The sequence below is a fragment of the Cyrtonyx montezumae genome, unplaced genomic scaffold (genome assembly GCF_038088225.1).
Source record: "Cyrtonyx montezumae isolate F1298 unplaced genomic scaffold, pur_monq_1.0 scaffold_75, whole genome shotgun sequence".
NCBI classification, from domain to species: Eukaryota; Metazoa; Chordata; class Aves; order Galliformes; family Odontophoridae; genus Cyrtonyx; species Cyrtonyx montezumae.
In genome coordinates, this window is record NW_027072084.1 from 111515 (window position 1) to 126581 (window position 15067).

Sequence of the window (15067 nt, forward strand, 5' to 3'; positions counted from 1 at the left end):
GTCCCGCGCACGCGCACTGAGAGCCCCTCCTCCCCCGCCCCGTGGGCGGTGCCGAGGGGGCGTGGCCTCGCGGCGGGCGCGGGAGGCGGCAAGATGGCGGCGGCGGGGCCCGAGGCGGGGAGCAGCGGCGGGCTCGGCGGTACGGGGGGGGGGCGGCATCGCGGGGCGCTGAGCCGGACCCTGGGGGGGGGCGGCTGTGGGGGTGAGGGTGGGGGACTCAGGGGTCGAGGCCGTTCGGGGGGGGGGGGCGGAACCCGTGGGGGCGAAACCGACGGCGCGAGGGATGGGGGGGGTGGGGGATGGGCGGCCCCGGGGTGCACGGGTGGGGGGCGGCCCCGGGATGGGGGTGTGGGTTACAGCGTCTCCGGGGCCGCGGTTCGGCCGTCTCAGCGTGGGCTGGGGGCCGGGCCGAGTCCCGCGTGGGTCTGTGCGGCGGAGAGCGCTGAGGCCGTTAATGAGCGCGGGGAGGAGCGGGGGGGTCCCGCACGCCCGGCCGGGGAGGGCCGCGGGGCCGCGCTCCTCGCTCGGGGCCTCTGCGAACGGGGTCTGTGCCGCCCTCCCCGCCCCCTCTGGCTCAGGGTGAGGCCGCGGGGTCTCCCCACGGCGCGCTCGGAGCTGTCCCGCGTGGAGGAGCGGCCGCCGCCTCCGTGGGACCCCGAGAGCGCCGCGCCGGGCGAAGCGGAACGCGGCTGAACCTCCGCTCCGGCGGTGAAGCGCTGCGCGGTGCCTCTTCCCGCGGGGCTCCGTCCGGTGATGTGCGCCGTACGTGGGCGCGTTCAGCCCGGCTCCACTCGGAGCTCTCGTCCCATCGCTGGGGCCTCGCGGTGGTGGTGGGGCCGACTGCTCTGACCCCAAAGCGTCTCAGACCCCGGCGGTTGTGGGGCCGACTGCTCTGAGCACGAAGCTTTGCTTTCCCCGTGGGTAAACCCCAAAGCTCCGCGTCCCCCCCGGGCGGTGCGTGCTTCACCCCAGGGCCGATTACTCAGCGTCTCACAGCTGAAATGACGGGGACGGAAGGATTGGGGCGTCCCACCCTTCCTGCTCCCGGCCCGGCGTGTTCGGCTCCGGGGAAACACGAGGGGGACGTTTCTCATTTCGCCGCTTTCGCTTTGAAGCGGTCGGTGCCAAAAACGCCCACGAGGGATTTCGGTCGTTCGGTTTCTTTGTGCTTTGTAAGGACGGCGCCCGTAGAGTTGGGAGTTCATTGTCACCCTCCGGGGCTTCGGGCCCCTCCCCGGCGGCCGCGGACAAAAGAAGTGCTCTCCATGGCTGCGTCCCCTTGTCACAGCATCAGCGCAGGATGGGGCTGAGCTGCCGGGAAGGGCTCTGCTGCGGGGGGACCTGGGGGTCCTCACTGAGCACCGGCAGACCACTGCTTGGCCCGCGTTTGGCGGCTGTGGGGCCGGGAGCTGAGCCCTGCAGTGCTGGGATGGACCCCACATCGGAGCTCAGTGTGCAGAGACCCAACCTGCATCACTCTAACGGGAGTGTGTCTGTCCGTTCCCGGCGTAACCTCTTTGTTTTTCCTCGTTCAGATCTCAGCTTTCTGTGCTGCTCGGTGGTGTCGTTCCGAAGAGGTCAGATGCACCGCACCCGTTTGCTCTCAAAGCTTAAAGCTTTGCTCTCAAAGCACGTTCTGCTGGGCAGTAACCGGTGCCATCTCACCGAACCGCTTCGGGGCCGCCGGGTTGCTGTGTGTGCGTGTGCTCCGTGCCCCCGACTGCTTTGCAGAGGAGCACTCTGTGCTGCTCCATCCTCAGCCGTGTGGGTCTGACCCCGCATGGGGCCGTGCCCCGGTGCTGTGTTTGGGTGTGCTGATGTTTCTGCTTGTTGTTTTGGTCTGGGAGCAGCCAAGTGGGGCTGTCCCTGCAGCGTGGGGCTGCCCGGCCCTGTGCTGTGTGCTGCTCCCCCCACGTGGCCGTGACTCGTGCTCAGCTTTGGTTTCTGTAGCAGTTATCCCGGGGACGTGAGGATGTTGGGTGTGAAGGTGCTCCCTGGCAGCTGCAGCTGGAGGGGCCTCGGCTGTGGCTCTGTGCCACTGCAGCACCGAAGGGATTGAGCCCAACGTCAGTGAAGGGGAAAAGGGGCTGTGAAGGGACACAGCGAGTTCGGTTTTGATGTGACCTTAACCCACATCTGCTGCCTCTGTCCGGACCCTTTGGATCCCGCTGCTGTTTTTCAGCCTGGGTTGGAGTTGAGGAATGGTTTGGTTATGCAGAGCTGTAAGCCCTCCTGAGCTGCTGCTGTGTTATGCTCACACCTCTCCATTTAACACCACTTCCCCGAGCAGTCCGTGCAGGGGGAGCGTGCCCCAGACAGCACTGCCCATAAGGAGCACTCAGGAGAGGGCAGAGGGAGCAAAGTGTGTCCTCGTGGAGCCCTGGCCTCGCTCTCTGCCCTCAGCACTGCCTCTTTCAGTGGTGCTCCCAGGGACACCCCATAGAGCCCGGGGTCTCAGGGCTGCCTGACCCCTCAGCAGCCCCCCCTGAGCAAACCAGGCCTGGCTGTGAGCTCACAGCTTGGCTTACGTTCTCCCTAACGCGTGCTGCAGGCAGCACAGTGAGGATCTGCTGCTCTGAGGGAGCTGTAGCAAATCCTAACAGAGCAGGGTTTTGCATGGTGATTAAATATTAACACAGCTAATCTCTGAGGGGTTGAGGCTGCTGGTGCTGCAGGGGGGTGCTGGGGTCGTGGTGTTTTTGGTGGTTACAGTTTGCACACTTACAGGTCTGTGTTTAAAAAGACAAAAAAATGAGATGTATTTGCTGTTGGACAGGTGCTGTGTTGAAGTGGCTGGGGTGTTTTCCCCCATCCCCGTGTCCTGGTGGAGCTTGGCAAGAGGGGTAGAATCATTAGGGCTGGAAAAGACCTTTGTGGTCATCGAGTCCAACTATCAACCCATCCCTACCGTGCTCACTCATAGAAACAGAGTCACAAAGGTTGGAGACCTCCAAGACCATCGAGTCCAACACCGGCCCATCCCCACCATGCCCACTATCCGTGTCCTAAATAGGATCATTAGAGTTGGAAAGGACCTCCAAGGGCTGTGCTGAAACGTGGAGATCTTAAAGCTCTGATTTTTATAGGGCTGAAACGTGGGGTCCACGTGCTGCAGCAGCAGCGTGGAGCAGTGGAGGTGGTTGCAGTGGAGGTGGTTGCAGTGGAGGTGGTTGCAGTGGAGGTGGTTGCAGTGGAGGTGGTTGCAGTGGGTGCTGCCACAGATCCCACGTGAAATCCTGCTGTGTCTGAAGCAGACAGAAGAAACACCAAGGGAATAGCAGCCAGCCTGCCTGTTTTGGGCTCAAAACTGCTGTTTTCTGTGCCTGCTGTGTGGGAGCACTGGGCACGGTCTGCCTGGCAGCTCTGTGGCACAGAGGGACGTGGCAGAGGGGTCCCTCCCTGTGCCCAGAAACCCCCCAGCCCCTCTGCTGCGGGGGGAGATGTCGGGAAGGAGGCAGCCGTGAGTCAGTGGGATGCGTGGGGCGGTGCTTTTACCTCCTCCTCACCCCATCTTTTGTTCCCACAGGGCCGTCTGCCTTCAAAAAGTCGCTCACCCCGGAGGTAAGGTTGTGGTGGTCAGCGTGGCTGCAGGAGGGGGCTGCTGAGCAGGGCGGCTGTGCTGAGCCCCCCCTCCTCACCGCCTTCTCCAATCCAGATGCCGGGCTCCTCGGGGCAGCCGGGCTCTCAGACGATAAAGAAGGGGCACAGAGGAGTGGACTCCACGGGTGAGACCACGTACAAGAAGGTGAGCACTGCCGCGCGGATCCTGCTCTGCGTGGTGTGAATCCCACGCGGGGCAGCTGAGGGTGGGTGGTGTGGGTGATGGCCACGGTGGTGGGCCGAGCACGCTCCTGGCAGACCACTTCTCTTGTTGCTTTCAGAAGGAGATTACTTTGAAGCGTTGCCCGTTGGCAGCACTTCCTGGGCCTCTTCTGCTGGGCCTGTGCTCCCGGGGCACGCTCCTTCCTACAGATCTCGTGGCATCCCTGGAATTTGCTTTACAAAGGGGGGATTGTGAGGGGCTTCGCTATGAGCCGGAGCTGTGGGTGTTGTGTGGGGGCTGCTTCCAGTTCGTGGGGGCTTCGTGGGAGTGGGGCTTGCTGTGCCACGAGTTTGGCTCTGAGCAGATGAGGGCTCTGTGTGCTGGGTGCAGGCAGTGCTTCTGTTCTGAAATCCCCACCCCAGAGGTGCTCTGGTCAGGAAGTGGAGTGCAAGGCAGGGATTGCAGCAGGGATGGTTTTGTTGCTGTGTCTGTTGTGAGCTGACTGCTGCTTCACGCTCGCTGCCTTCTGGTTTCCCCATGAAAAGACAGAGGTTGGGCAGCAGTGGGAGGGGAGTGAGGCAGAAGCTGTTGCTGAGTGCCTGAAGCGTTTCTTTGCGGGGCCCCCGGAGTGCTGCATGGGGCTGATCTGGGAATGAGATGAACGGGCAGCCTGCCTTCTTTCCATCCCTTTTTTTTCCAGGGGTGGCACGTTGTTTTTCTAGAATTCTTTCCCCTGTGGAAGTGATGATAAACAGAGGCCAGCTGCTCGGCCCGTCTCGCTGGCAGCTCCAGCAGGAAAACACTTGTTCCTTGGCAACGTGGCTCTGTGGAGTGTGGGGCCACGTGTGCTGAGCTCAGACCTGTTGTCAAGCAGCTTCAGCCTGGGGAGGGCGGGGAGGAAAAAAAGGAGGAATCACAGTCTCAGGAATCTTCCTCCCTCCCCCAGGAAAGCAGAGGAAATGGGGAATGCAGGCAGGTAGCTGGAGTGGATCAGGGCGTTGTGCGGTGGCCCAAGATGAGATCATGTGCTGCACAGAGGAGAGCTCCTGATGTCAGCAGCTGTTGCAGGAACACAGTCTGGCATTGTTCTGGGACAGCTCATGCACGGGGTGCAGGAGTGGCTGCCTCCTTGCGAGCTCCGGGGCTGAAGAGCCTCAGCTGAGCAGCAGTCAGGAGGAGGGCAGTGTGTGCTGCCTGCACAGCGTCTGCTCGGAGCGTTGGGGCTGAGCCTGCAGCGTGCAGCCCCGCTGTGTTTGATGGCAGGAGAATTCGGCCACCTGCCCTGCTGCCCTTCCCCTCTCAGTGCAGGATGTGGGGGGAGAAGATGAGATTCAGCCTCGTGGGGGCTGCCTGGGGGCTGCTTCCAGCTCGGGTCCTTCACAGCTCGGCCAGAACTGAACAGAATGTTACTGGGGTGGGGACGAGGGGCTGTTCCCTGGTGTGGCAGCAGCTTTGGTGCCCTGCTGCTGCATCCCTGCCCAGAGCAGGCTGCCCTGGACGGTGCTGCTCACTGAGGAGGAACTCAGCAGGTGTGGAACTGCCCTTGTTGGAGGCAGTGCCCATAGGGTGCCCCACAGACAGCGCTCCTCCAGACGTGGAGCTGACTTTTCCTTAGTTCCTCTCGCTCTGCTTTCCAGTCTGCCTCTTACATTGCCTAACTCTGTTCTCTGCTCCTCCAGACAACGTCGTCAGCCTTGAAAGGTGCCATCCAGCTGGGCATCACACACACAGTTGGGAGCTTGAGCACTAAACCCGAAAGAGATGTTCTCATGCAAGATTTCTACGTAGTAGAAAGTATTTTCTTCCCAAGGTCAGTGCTTGCTTTCTTCCCCTGTGCCGTGCTTTGTCAGGGGGAGCAGCGTTAGTTCCCAGCTCTGCTCCCGTGTTCAGAAGCAGCCCCAGAGCTGGAGGGAGCACAGCTCTGCTGAGCAGAGGAGCAGCTCCGTTTCTGCAGAGCTCTGTTGTGACCCCATAGGTTTGCTCTTGTGCTGGGGTGTGTTAGGGACAGCCAGAGGGGTCGGGCCTTGTTCTTTTTGGATGGTCCCATAAGAAACGTGTGCAATGCAAACCCGGTGTGCCCTCCTCTCACAGCGAAGGGAGCAACCTGACCCCAGCTCATCACTACAACGATTTCCGGTTCAAGACCTACGCTCCGGTGGCCTTCCGTTATTTCCGGGAGCTGTTTGGGATCCGGCCAGATGATTACCTGGTACAGGGCCGTGTGGCATCGCTCGGTGCCGGGGGTTGGGGCTCGGTGCCGGGGGTTGGGGCTCGGTGCCAGGGGTTGGGGCTCTGGAAGCACGGCAGCAGCTGCTGTGCGTGGCCCCGGGCTTTGGTTTGTGCTGAGTGAAGGGAGGAGTGGCTGCAGCTCCGTGCTGCCGTGTCTCACCTCTGCTTTTCTCACCCCCTGCTCCTCAGTACTCGCTGTGCAGCGAGCCGCTCATCGAGCTCTCCAACTCCGGGGCCAGCGGGTCCCTGTTCTACGTATCCAGCGACGACGAGTTCATCATCAAGACAGTTCAGCACAAGGAGGCGGAGTTCTTGCAGAAGCTGCTGCCCGGATACTACATGGTAAGCGAGGTGCCAGGAGGGGCCTCCCCCCCACGCAGCCCCCTGTGCCCCCAGCCTGGCGCAGGGCCCCGTGTGCCCTTGGTGGCTGTGTGAGGAGGCAGCCTGCTCGTGCCCTCCTTGCTGCTGTGTCTGCACTGTGCGTTGTGTCCCTGGATCTGACTGCAAACAGGAAGAGCTCTTTGGGTTTCGGTGGGTGGAGGTGGCAGCGTTGGCTGTGGGGGTGCAGATGTTTGATGGGAGTGGTCACAGCAAAAAGTGCTTTTTCAGTTTGCACCGAAACCGATCCCACCCTGAGGAGTGTGACGTGTGCTGTGCCGTCCCCCTGCCCCTTAGGAGCAGCTCTGTCTGGGGGATTTGCCTGCAGTGCTGCTGAGCCCACGGATATTTTTGCTCTCATTGCCTCTGAACCACTCCAGCTTTTCCTCAGCGCTCACTCTGTTTCCACAGCCCCAATGGCTCCGATCTCTCTCTGTGCTGACGTGCTCGTGTTGACCTCAGTGCCAAATTTAAACCAGCTCAGCACAGCTCATCCCTCACCCCGCAGCCAGCACGGCTTAGCCCCATGTGGGTGAGCACTGAGTTCTGCGCTCCTGGGCTGATCTGAGCCACTCAGCTTTGCACAGAGCTCGTTACCAGCAGCGCCAGCCTGCCCCCCTCCCTGCCCTCATCTCTTTGTTTCTTTGGCAAATGCTTTGAATCGCTGCCGGCCCCGCTGGGAGGAGCAAGCAGCTCTGCTGGGCAGAGGGTGGATAACCAGCGTGGCTCTGAAGGCATCTCAGTGTCTTTGGTTCCTTTAGAACTTGAATCAGAACCCGAGGACGCTGCTGCCCAAGTTCTATGGCTTGTACTGTGTCCAAGCCGGGGGCAAAAACATCCGCATCGTGGTGATGAACAATCTGCTGCCACGCTCCGTGAAGATGCACCTCAAGTACGACCTGAAGGGCTCCACCTACAAACGTAGGGCGTCCCAGAAGGAGCGGGAGAAGGTCTTCCCCACCTACAAGGACTTGGATTTCATGCAGGACATCCCCGACGGCCTCTTCTTGGACTCGGACATGTACAATGCTTTGTGCAAAACGTTGCAGAGAGACTGCTTGGTAAGTGGAAGGGCTGGGAGCTGTGGGAGATCTTTCTGAACCTCACTCTGTATAAAAGGGGCTGGCCCCGCAGTCCTGCATCCCCTCGCAGGGGTGCTGGCTGCACAGCCTGCCGTTTGCCAGGCTTGCAGAGGGGCACGGGGCTCAGCTCTGAGCCTGCCAGGAGTTCCTGGCACTCCCTTGGCCTGCAGATGATGGCTGTGGGCTGAGAGCCGTCCCCTGTCCGTGCTGGACAGCTTCGCAGGGCTCGCCGTAGCAATGAGCCTTTGTTGTCTTTCCACCCAGGTGCTGCAGAGCTTTAAGATCATGGATTACAGCTTGCTGGTGGCAATCCATAACATGGATCTGGCGCAGAGGGAGCACGCGATGGCGGACGGGACGTGCCAGGCCGACACGCGGCGACCCACGGCACAGAAGGCACTGTACTCCACTGCCATGGAGTCCATCCAGGGGGAGGCACGGAGGGGGGGCACCATAGAGACAGACGACCAGTGAGTGTGTGCTGCTGCTCCCACTGTGGTTCTGGGAGGGGTGGGCTGGGTCTGATGCTGTTGTACTGGGCAGGAATTCTTAATATCGGATCTTCTTGTGCTTTTGGCTTTGGTTTTGGCTTCCTGTAGTGTGCAGCAGATTTTGGGGCCGTCCTGCTGGCTGCTGGGAGTTCTCTGCTCACTGCTCCCATCGCCCTCTGAGAGGCCATAAAATGCTATAGAAGAGAAGGGGATGGATTCCTCAGCAGGGTCTGTGCCATAGGGGGAGGGGAAGCGATTCCTAACCAGAAGAGTGAGATTTAGGCAGGACAGAAGGAAGGCAGTGGTCGTGAGAAGCGCTGAGGCGCTGGCACAGGATCCCCAGAGGTGTGAGGACTGTGGTGCTCCGGCCCTGCAGACCCCCATGGGCAGGCTGGTGGGCTGTGGGTGCCCCCATTCATTGAGGGGGGGTTGGCTGAGGTGCCCTTTGGGGGTGTCTTCCAGCTCCAACCGTTCTGTGCTTAGGTCAATCCCTGCAGACAGCAGCAGGACCTGCCTGCAGCTGGGGGGGATCCCTGTGTGGGGTCAGTCTGCAGTACAGCTGTCACAGTGGGGGGGTCAGCTCTCAGCAGGTCGAGCAGACCTCACCCAAACACGCTGTGCTCTGTCCCTGCAGGATGGGGGGCATTCCTGCCCGCAATGCCAAGGGGGAGAGGCTGCTCCTCTACGTCGGCATCATCGACGTGCTGCAGTCCTACAGGTAGGACGCTCTGAGTGGTGGCTGTGTGCCACCTGGGGGTGGTGGCACTGCTTCACAGGGGTGCCTGTCCTGCTTTGTGGAGCACTGCCTTCCAAGGAGCAGTTAGGATGCGTTTTATTGACCGCCTTTATTTCTGGTCTTCGTTCTTTGCTTTGTCAGATTTGTGAAGAAGCTGGAGCACTCGTGGAAAGCCCTCGTGCACGACGGGGTAAGCAGCAAGCACAGCACCTTCTCACTTGTTCAGCTCACTGTTGGTGCTCATCCTGCACACGGTGCCCTGCATTTCCAGGGAGCCATGCCTTGCTCTTTTACATGAAAGCAGTGGTCCCCAGGTGCCCGGAAACGTTCCCAGGCCGACGTAGCACGGGTCGGGCCGGGGGGGGGGGCTGCTGTTAACCACCATCACTTACTAACGCAGATTTCCACGCTGCTCGTCCCTTTCAGGACACCGTGTCCGTGCACAGACCCAGCTTCTACGCCGAGAGGTTCCAGCGGTTCATGTGCAACACAGTGTTCAAGAAGATCCCCCGTAAGTACCCCCGCGGCGGTGCCGGCGCGCGTGGCTTCGTGCTCAGCAGCCGGGATGGGGGGGCACAGCAGCCTGGGAGCAGTGGGGAGCCTGCAGTGCTGCACCCCCTCCTCCTTCCTCCTGCGTTGTTCTTTGCGAACGTGGCCGTGTTTTTGTCTTGAAGTGAAGCCATCCCCTTCCAAGAAGAGCCGCTCGGGCACCGCGGTTCCTCGGCGGAGCTGTCAGGGAGGAGTGCCTTCACAGCTGCACGCGTCGTGCGAGACAAAAGCACAGGTCACGGCGGAGGCGGACGTGGAGCAAGGTTGGTGCCTGGGCAGGGGGAGGGAAACGCCTCCAGGGGTTGCTCAGCTGGCCGAGCTTTGGTGTGCCAGCTTTCTGCAGGACACCCACGGGTGGTTTTGCAGCCCTGATTTTGGGTTTGTGGTGCCAGTAACCAGGCGGGCTCAGCACCTCCCATGCAGCACGGGGAGCAGGGAGCCCTGCGCTGCCGCCCCTCACTGCCCACCCGTGTTTCTGGGGATCCTTGCAGTCTGCTGCTTGTGAGATGTGGGAGATGGAGGGGCAGCATTGGCAGTGCAGCACAGTCACTTTGGAGTGGGGTGGTGCCGCGTGCTCCCACTCGTGGTGGCGGTGGTTTAACTGTGTGTGCTTTAACTCAGGTTCCCACCTCGGTCGCCCGGATCTCCTGCCCAGGACTCTGCCAGTGGACGAAGCCAACAGTGATTCCGTGGCCACCACTCTGTCCACCTCCTCCCTGGGCAGTGGAGGCCTCCACTCACCTGCCAACAGGTGAGGCTGCGGGGGGCCGTGGTGTGAGGGTCCCTGCAGTGAGCAAGCTCAGTGCTGTGGGTCCGAGCTGTGCGAGGAGGAGCGCTGCGTCACGTCCCCGCGTGCCGTCCTTCGCAGGCACTGTGATCTTGCATCTTTGCTTGGGCCGTCCCAGCAGCTTCTGGTTCCCTGTGTGTTCTGTGTTGGATGGCCCCTTCCTGGAGCTGAGATCTGCTGGTTACCGTGTGTTGGTGGACGTGGTGCTGGAGGGCACTGGGGCAGCATGTGGGGCGGAGCGGTTCTGTGCCTCGGGGCGTCCCAGGAGCTGCAGTGCATGGCTGAGGAGTGCATGGCTGCTTTGGGATGTGCCCTCTGTTGCCAAGCAGTGCCACTCGAGGTCTCCAGGAGGAGCTGTGGTCAGAGCACGATCCCATGCGCAGAAGTTCAGAGGTGGTGACTTCTCTTCCTGGAAGTGATTGTAACCCACCTTCCTCATCCCTGCATTGCAGCACTGATGGAAGTGTCTGCTCTGTCCTCAGCTGCAGGACGATGAGATGCAGTTGCAATTAACGCCTTTCATGCTCTCTTTAAAACCTGGAAACTTCTTGGTAGGGATCCTAAACCAGAGCTGCTCCTTCCCAGCATGCCCGAGGAGTTCCGTGTCCTTAACTGCGGGTCTCTCTCCTTCATCTGCGTAGGTCAGTGGGAGTGCAGGTGCACAAAGCCGACAGCTCAGCAAAGGATTTTTGGACTAGGACTGCTGCCTTCCTGCCTAGGTGAGGGAGGAAGCACGCTTTGCCTGAGGCCTGCTCCTGTCTGCAGCAGGAGGGCAGGAAGCAGGCAGTTTTCTCCCACGGGTGGGATCCTGAGGACCATGAGCTCCCTCCAGAGGCTCGAGTCCACTCTGCTGACTCTGGGAGAGCGTAGAGCTCTGTGAACCCTGAGAGGGATGAAAAGAGTTCGTAGGTGGTTGGTTCAGAACAGCATCAGTTGTTGGAAGGGGATTGGAGAGGAAGGTGTGGAAGCAGACTGGTGGGATGTTCGCCAGTCTGGGGGAGAACCTGAAATGAGTGAACTCAGCAGGATCCAGAGCTGCCTCAGCTGCAAAGCTCCAGGCTGCAGAGGAGGGCTGTGATGCTGAGCAGGGGAGGGACACTGCCCAGGGAGTGCAGTGACGCCCATCTGTCAGGTTGGATGTGGGAGAGTCCTATTTCATGCAGAGAGGAAGGGGACCTCGATGCACACGGTCCCTTGGGATGCCCTGGGGATGCAGCAAGGAACAGCACTGACCCAAAGAAGGAGAGAGCTGGCAAGACTCTGTCTGAAGTTGGAGATGAGTGCACTCAGCACTGATGTGCCACTGAGGCTGGGCCAGGTGGATGGTTGGACTTGGTGACTGTGAGGGTCTTTTCCAACGTAATGATTCTGAGCCTGATGTGCTCGTGGTGCTTTGAAGCATGCTGAATGCACAGCTCTGTTCTGGGAGTGCCCTGCTCCAGCCCAGCTCTGTCATTCAGCTTCTGGCAGAGGTTTGGGGCCCTCAGCCACCAGCATGAGCCACCAGGAGTGTCAGCTGCCACCTGCAGCCAATGGAAAGAAGCTCCAGATGTCACTGGGCTTTGTTTTCAGGGGTCATCTTACTGCCCTGAGCACTGATACTAACCCCAAATCAAACCCTGGGGGCGCACACAGTGTAACCAACACCAAGCATCCGTCCTTGCATGGGTCGGAAGGAGAGGACGTGGCTCTGTGGGATACGGCTTCATGGGATGCGTCCTGCAGGGGGATGTGGCCCCACGTGCTGCATCCTGCAGATGTCACTCCCGTTTGCTGCACGAGAGCTTTGCTGGCAGCTTTTCCAGCTCCTCACAGCAGTGCCTCCCTGCAGAGCTCTCGGTGCTCTGTGGCTGCTGTGTCCCTGTGCTGCTTTCCCCCCGGCCCCGTCACGGCGATGCGGTGCCCGTGGGCTCTGTAGGTGCTCATCCCTCCTCCTGCACTCACCTCGCTGGGCTCAGTTGGATGTCCAGGTGTTGCCCCAAACACCTCTGTCTGAACCCAACCCGTGGGTTGCTGTGCTGTGTGCTCCCATGGAAACATTGCCCTGCAGCTCTTCCCCTTCTGTCCCCCCCGCAGCTCCCCAGGACCATCCGTCCCTGAGCCCTCCTCGGAGCTGAGGGAGCAGCTGGAAGAGCTGCAGGAGACTGAGATCAGCTTTGTGAGTGCCGTGCTTTGAGGAGGGGTCGGGTGGCTCTGGGGGTGGGTGGGGGCTTGGGGTGGGGAGCACAGAGTGGATGTGTGCCAGCCCCACTTGTGCCCTGCGGTGTCCTCTGCCCCATACGTTTTCCTTTGGGTACAGCAGGAGCTGAAGCAGAGCTGCTGCTCTCCTGTGTGCTGGGGTGGGTGGTGGAGATGAGAGCTCCCAGAGTGTCTCGGGGAATGATAAAAGCTCACAGATAAAAGCTCCCAATCCATGGGAGGTGGTGGCTGGGGTGCACTGCTGCTCTGCTGTCCGGGCAGAGCAGCTCTGGGCACTGCTGCTGCACTCCCCCACATCTCCCCCTTTTCTCGTTGCAGTGAGGCAGCTCCGAGGCGACGATGGGAGCGGATGGCTCCGTGCTCTGCGTGGTCTCTGCGCTCCGACGCGCTCAGCCCGCGTCGCTGACCTTCTTGGTTTTTAGTTTGGGTTGTTGTTTTTATTTTTGTTGGGTTTGGGATTTTTTTTTTAAATTGTTTTCATTTTTTGAAATGTTACATGGACACGAAGCTGAGAGCCAGCGGTGGAGCAGAGCCCTCCCTGCATGGCACTGCTGCCTGAGCCCGGCAGGGCCCCAGCTGCCTCCCAAGGGGGGGGAGGAGGAGGAAGAGGAGGAACTGCTCCACGTGGACCGAAGGCCTTTGGAAAAGGGATCTGACTTCCAGGGAGATCGCTGCTCGTGATGCCAACCTCAGCAGTTCGCACCTGGCCGGAGCACCGTGCTCATCTTTTCTATTTCCAACGAGTTTTTAACGTCGGCGTTTCCTGCGCTGCGGTCGCAGCCCTTCCCCTCAGCTCTGCCCCACGGAGCTGCGGCGTGGGGTCCGTGCCCCTTTGGGGTCACTAAGAGCTCAGTGCTGGGAATCCGTCGCTGTTTCTTCAGCGAAGGGACCGCTGCCCGTCCCCACACGCAGACCTCGGGCTCATCTGTGTTCTCACGGAGCGCTTTTCTGGTTTTATTTTTTAGCAAAGGAAGCGACTCTGCCCCGTGCTCCCAATGGGTTGGGATCCTCCGTTGTTTTGTTGGGTTTTTTTTTTTCTTTTATATATCGGGGGTAAAAAAACAAAAAAGCAAAGTAATGTAATGGTGGCCCTGTGGGGCACGAGGGGTTTCTGTGCACTGAGGAGCCCCGGAATGTAGTGGTGCAGAGGGGAGCCCCTTTCGGGGCCGACTCTCTCCCCACCTCCGCCTCAAAGCGGGCGCCGATATTTTTTTTTTAAAGGAAAAAACAAAAACACCCACAAAAAAAAAACCCCCCACCGAAACAAAACCAAAAAAAACCCCAACCCTTCTTTTGGATGTTATTTCTTAGGTTTGCTTTTCAAAAGACCCAACGGAATGGCCTTACTCCTCCGGGTGTCCCCACCCGGAGCGGGCTTCTGCGGCTCCCGGTGCCCCCGGGGGCTGTCCCACGCCGACCCCGTCCCAGGGCTGGGAGGAAGGTGGGCTCTGCCCCCTCCACGCTGCCCTTCCTTCAGAGCCGAGATAACTGTCTATATTAGACGCTGTTCTTACCTTCCCTCCCATCTCCTGGAATGGTTCGGGTTTCTCGTTCTCTTTTGATTTTTATTTTTTACCAGGAGGGAAGAAAACCAACTCTCAATTTTCTTTTTCATGGTTTAATATTTATGAAGTATTTAAGTGGTTGGTTTTTTTTTTTTTCCTGTACGTTTTTCCGGGGATAGTCATGCAGCAATTAGGGGAATGGGGGGTGGTGTTTCTATATGGGATCTACAGACCTTCGCTTTGTAATGGATTTTCAGAGAACAACTGCCTTTTTTTTTTTTTTTTTTTTTTTTTTTTGCATCTGGAAGTGGTGACAACCGCTGTTAAACGGCTCCTGAACCCCCATGGGGCCCTCCTGCAGTGGGGAGGGCTGTGGGGCCACCGGCGGGACCACCCCATGGATCATGGAATCAATTGATGGATCCTGGGACTCAGCCAATGGATCCTGGGATCAATTGATTGATCCTGGGAGCATCCGATGGATCCTGGCATCAATTGATGGATCCTGGCATCAATTGATGGATCCTGGCAGCATCCGATGGATCCTGGCATGGACTTTTGGATTCTGGCCCCAGCTGCTGGGTCCTGGACCACCTGATGGGTCCTGGAATGAGTTGATGGATGCTGGCATCACTCAGTGGATCATGGCATGGACTTAAGGATCTTGGCCCCAGGTGATGGATTCAGGGACCATCCAATGGATCCTAGATCCACCCGATGGATCTTGGAATGGGTTGATGGATCCTGGCACGGACTTAAGGATCTTATCCCCGAGTGATGGATCCCGGCACCACAAGATCCATCTGGCCCCATGTGATGGATCCTGGTGTGGGTTGATGGATCCTAGCACCAATGGATCCTGGCATGGACTTAAGGATCCTGGCCTCAGCTGATGGATCCTGGCATGGGCCGATGGATCCCGGCACCTCCTGATGGATTTGGGCCCGCGTGGTCCCTTGGCATCGCCCTTGGCACCGGGAAGGCCCCGTCCCTGTCCCCGTGGAGCTGCTCGTGCCGTGTCGTGGACAGTGTCGTGTTACCTCTGTACCGTTTCGCCGTTGGTGGCAGTCTGTGGATGCCCGCGGCCCCGAATACAGCGCGTGCTCCTGCACCCATCCGCCTCCACGGCTGCTTCTGTGGGGAGGGGCACGTGGGGGCTGCGGAGCGTCTGCCATTGCCCTGGTGCTGTGGGGGTGGGAACCAAAGGGGCTCTGTGCCGATTTTAGGGGGGCTGGAGTGCTCCTGGGGAGGGAATACAGCTGCTGGGGGGGAGATGTGTCTGCCCCTATGCACAGTGCGGGTTCAGAGAATGGGTTGGGTTGGAAGGGGGCTGTTCCCCCCCCACCTG

At 59.9% G+C, this 15067-nt stretch overlaps 2 protein-coding genes and 1 long non-coding RNA gene across 7 annotated transcripts in view; all 3 read left to right on the top strand.

Annotated features, from left to right (window-relative positions):
- Positions 1-2360, top strand: part of SSR2 (signal sequence receptor subunit 2) — an 89719-nt gene extending 87359 nt beyond the window's left edge. The window contains exon 7 of the mRNA XM_065751541.1: positions 2346-2360. The gene's annotated coding sequence lies outside the window, so the exon portion shown is untranslated. The remainder of the gene's footprint in view (positions 1-2345) is intronic.
- Positions 91-12805, top strand: PIP5K1A (phosphatidylinositol-4-phosphate 5-kinase type 1 alpha). 5 transcript variants are annotated; one of them, XM_065751530.1, is made up of 15 exons: positions 91-139; positions 3527-3561; positions 3656-3745; positions 5443-5573; positions 5855-5972; positions 6182-6334; positions 7132-7431; positions 7717-7922; positions 8578-8661; positions 8821-8869; positions 9106-9190; positions 9354-9491; positions 9850-9979; positions 12092-12173; positions 12541-12805. In XM_065751530.1, exons 1-15 carry the CDS (start codon positions 94-96, stop codon positions 12634-12636), a joined length of 1743 nt encoding a protein of 580 aa, XP_065607602.1. In that variant the 5' UTR covers positions 91-93; the 3' UTR covers positions 12637-12805. The 5 variants fall into 5 exon arrangements, with proteins under 5 accessions (XP_065607602.1, XP_065607603.1, XP_065607605.1 ...); XM_065751531.1 differs by having other exon boundaries at positions 91-129; positions 3526-3561; XM_065751532.1 differs by lacking the exon at positions 91-139 and adding an exon at positions 1546-1577.
- An 827-nt stretch (positions 12806-13632) lies between these two features.
- On the top strand, positions 13633-14830 carry LOC136058263 (uncharacterized). The gene is made up of 2 exons (XR_010623125.1): positions 13633-14493; positions 14609-14830. It is a non-coding gene; the product is annotated as an uncharacterized LOC136058263 (long non-coding RNA).
- Positions 14831-15067: the final 237 nt, after the last annotated feature.

Coding starts and splice junctions, on each gene's coding strand:
- PIP5K1A (XM_065751530.1), top strand. CDS start 94: ATGGCGGCGGCGGGGCCCGAGGCGGGGAGCAGCGGCGGGCTCGGCG. Junction 3,562..3,655: donor AAAAGTCGCTCACCCCGGAG/GTAAGGTTGTGG, acceptor TCTCCAATCCAG/ATGCCGGGCTCCTCGGGGCA. Junction 3,746..5,442: donor GTGAGACCACGTACAAGAAG/GTGAGCACTGCC, acceptor CTGCTCCTCCAG/ACAACGTCGTCAGCCTTGAA.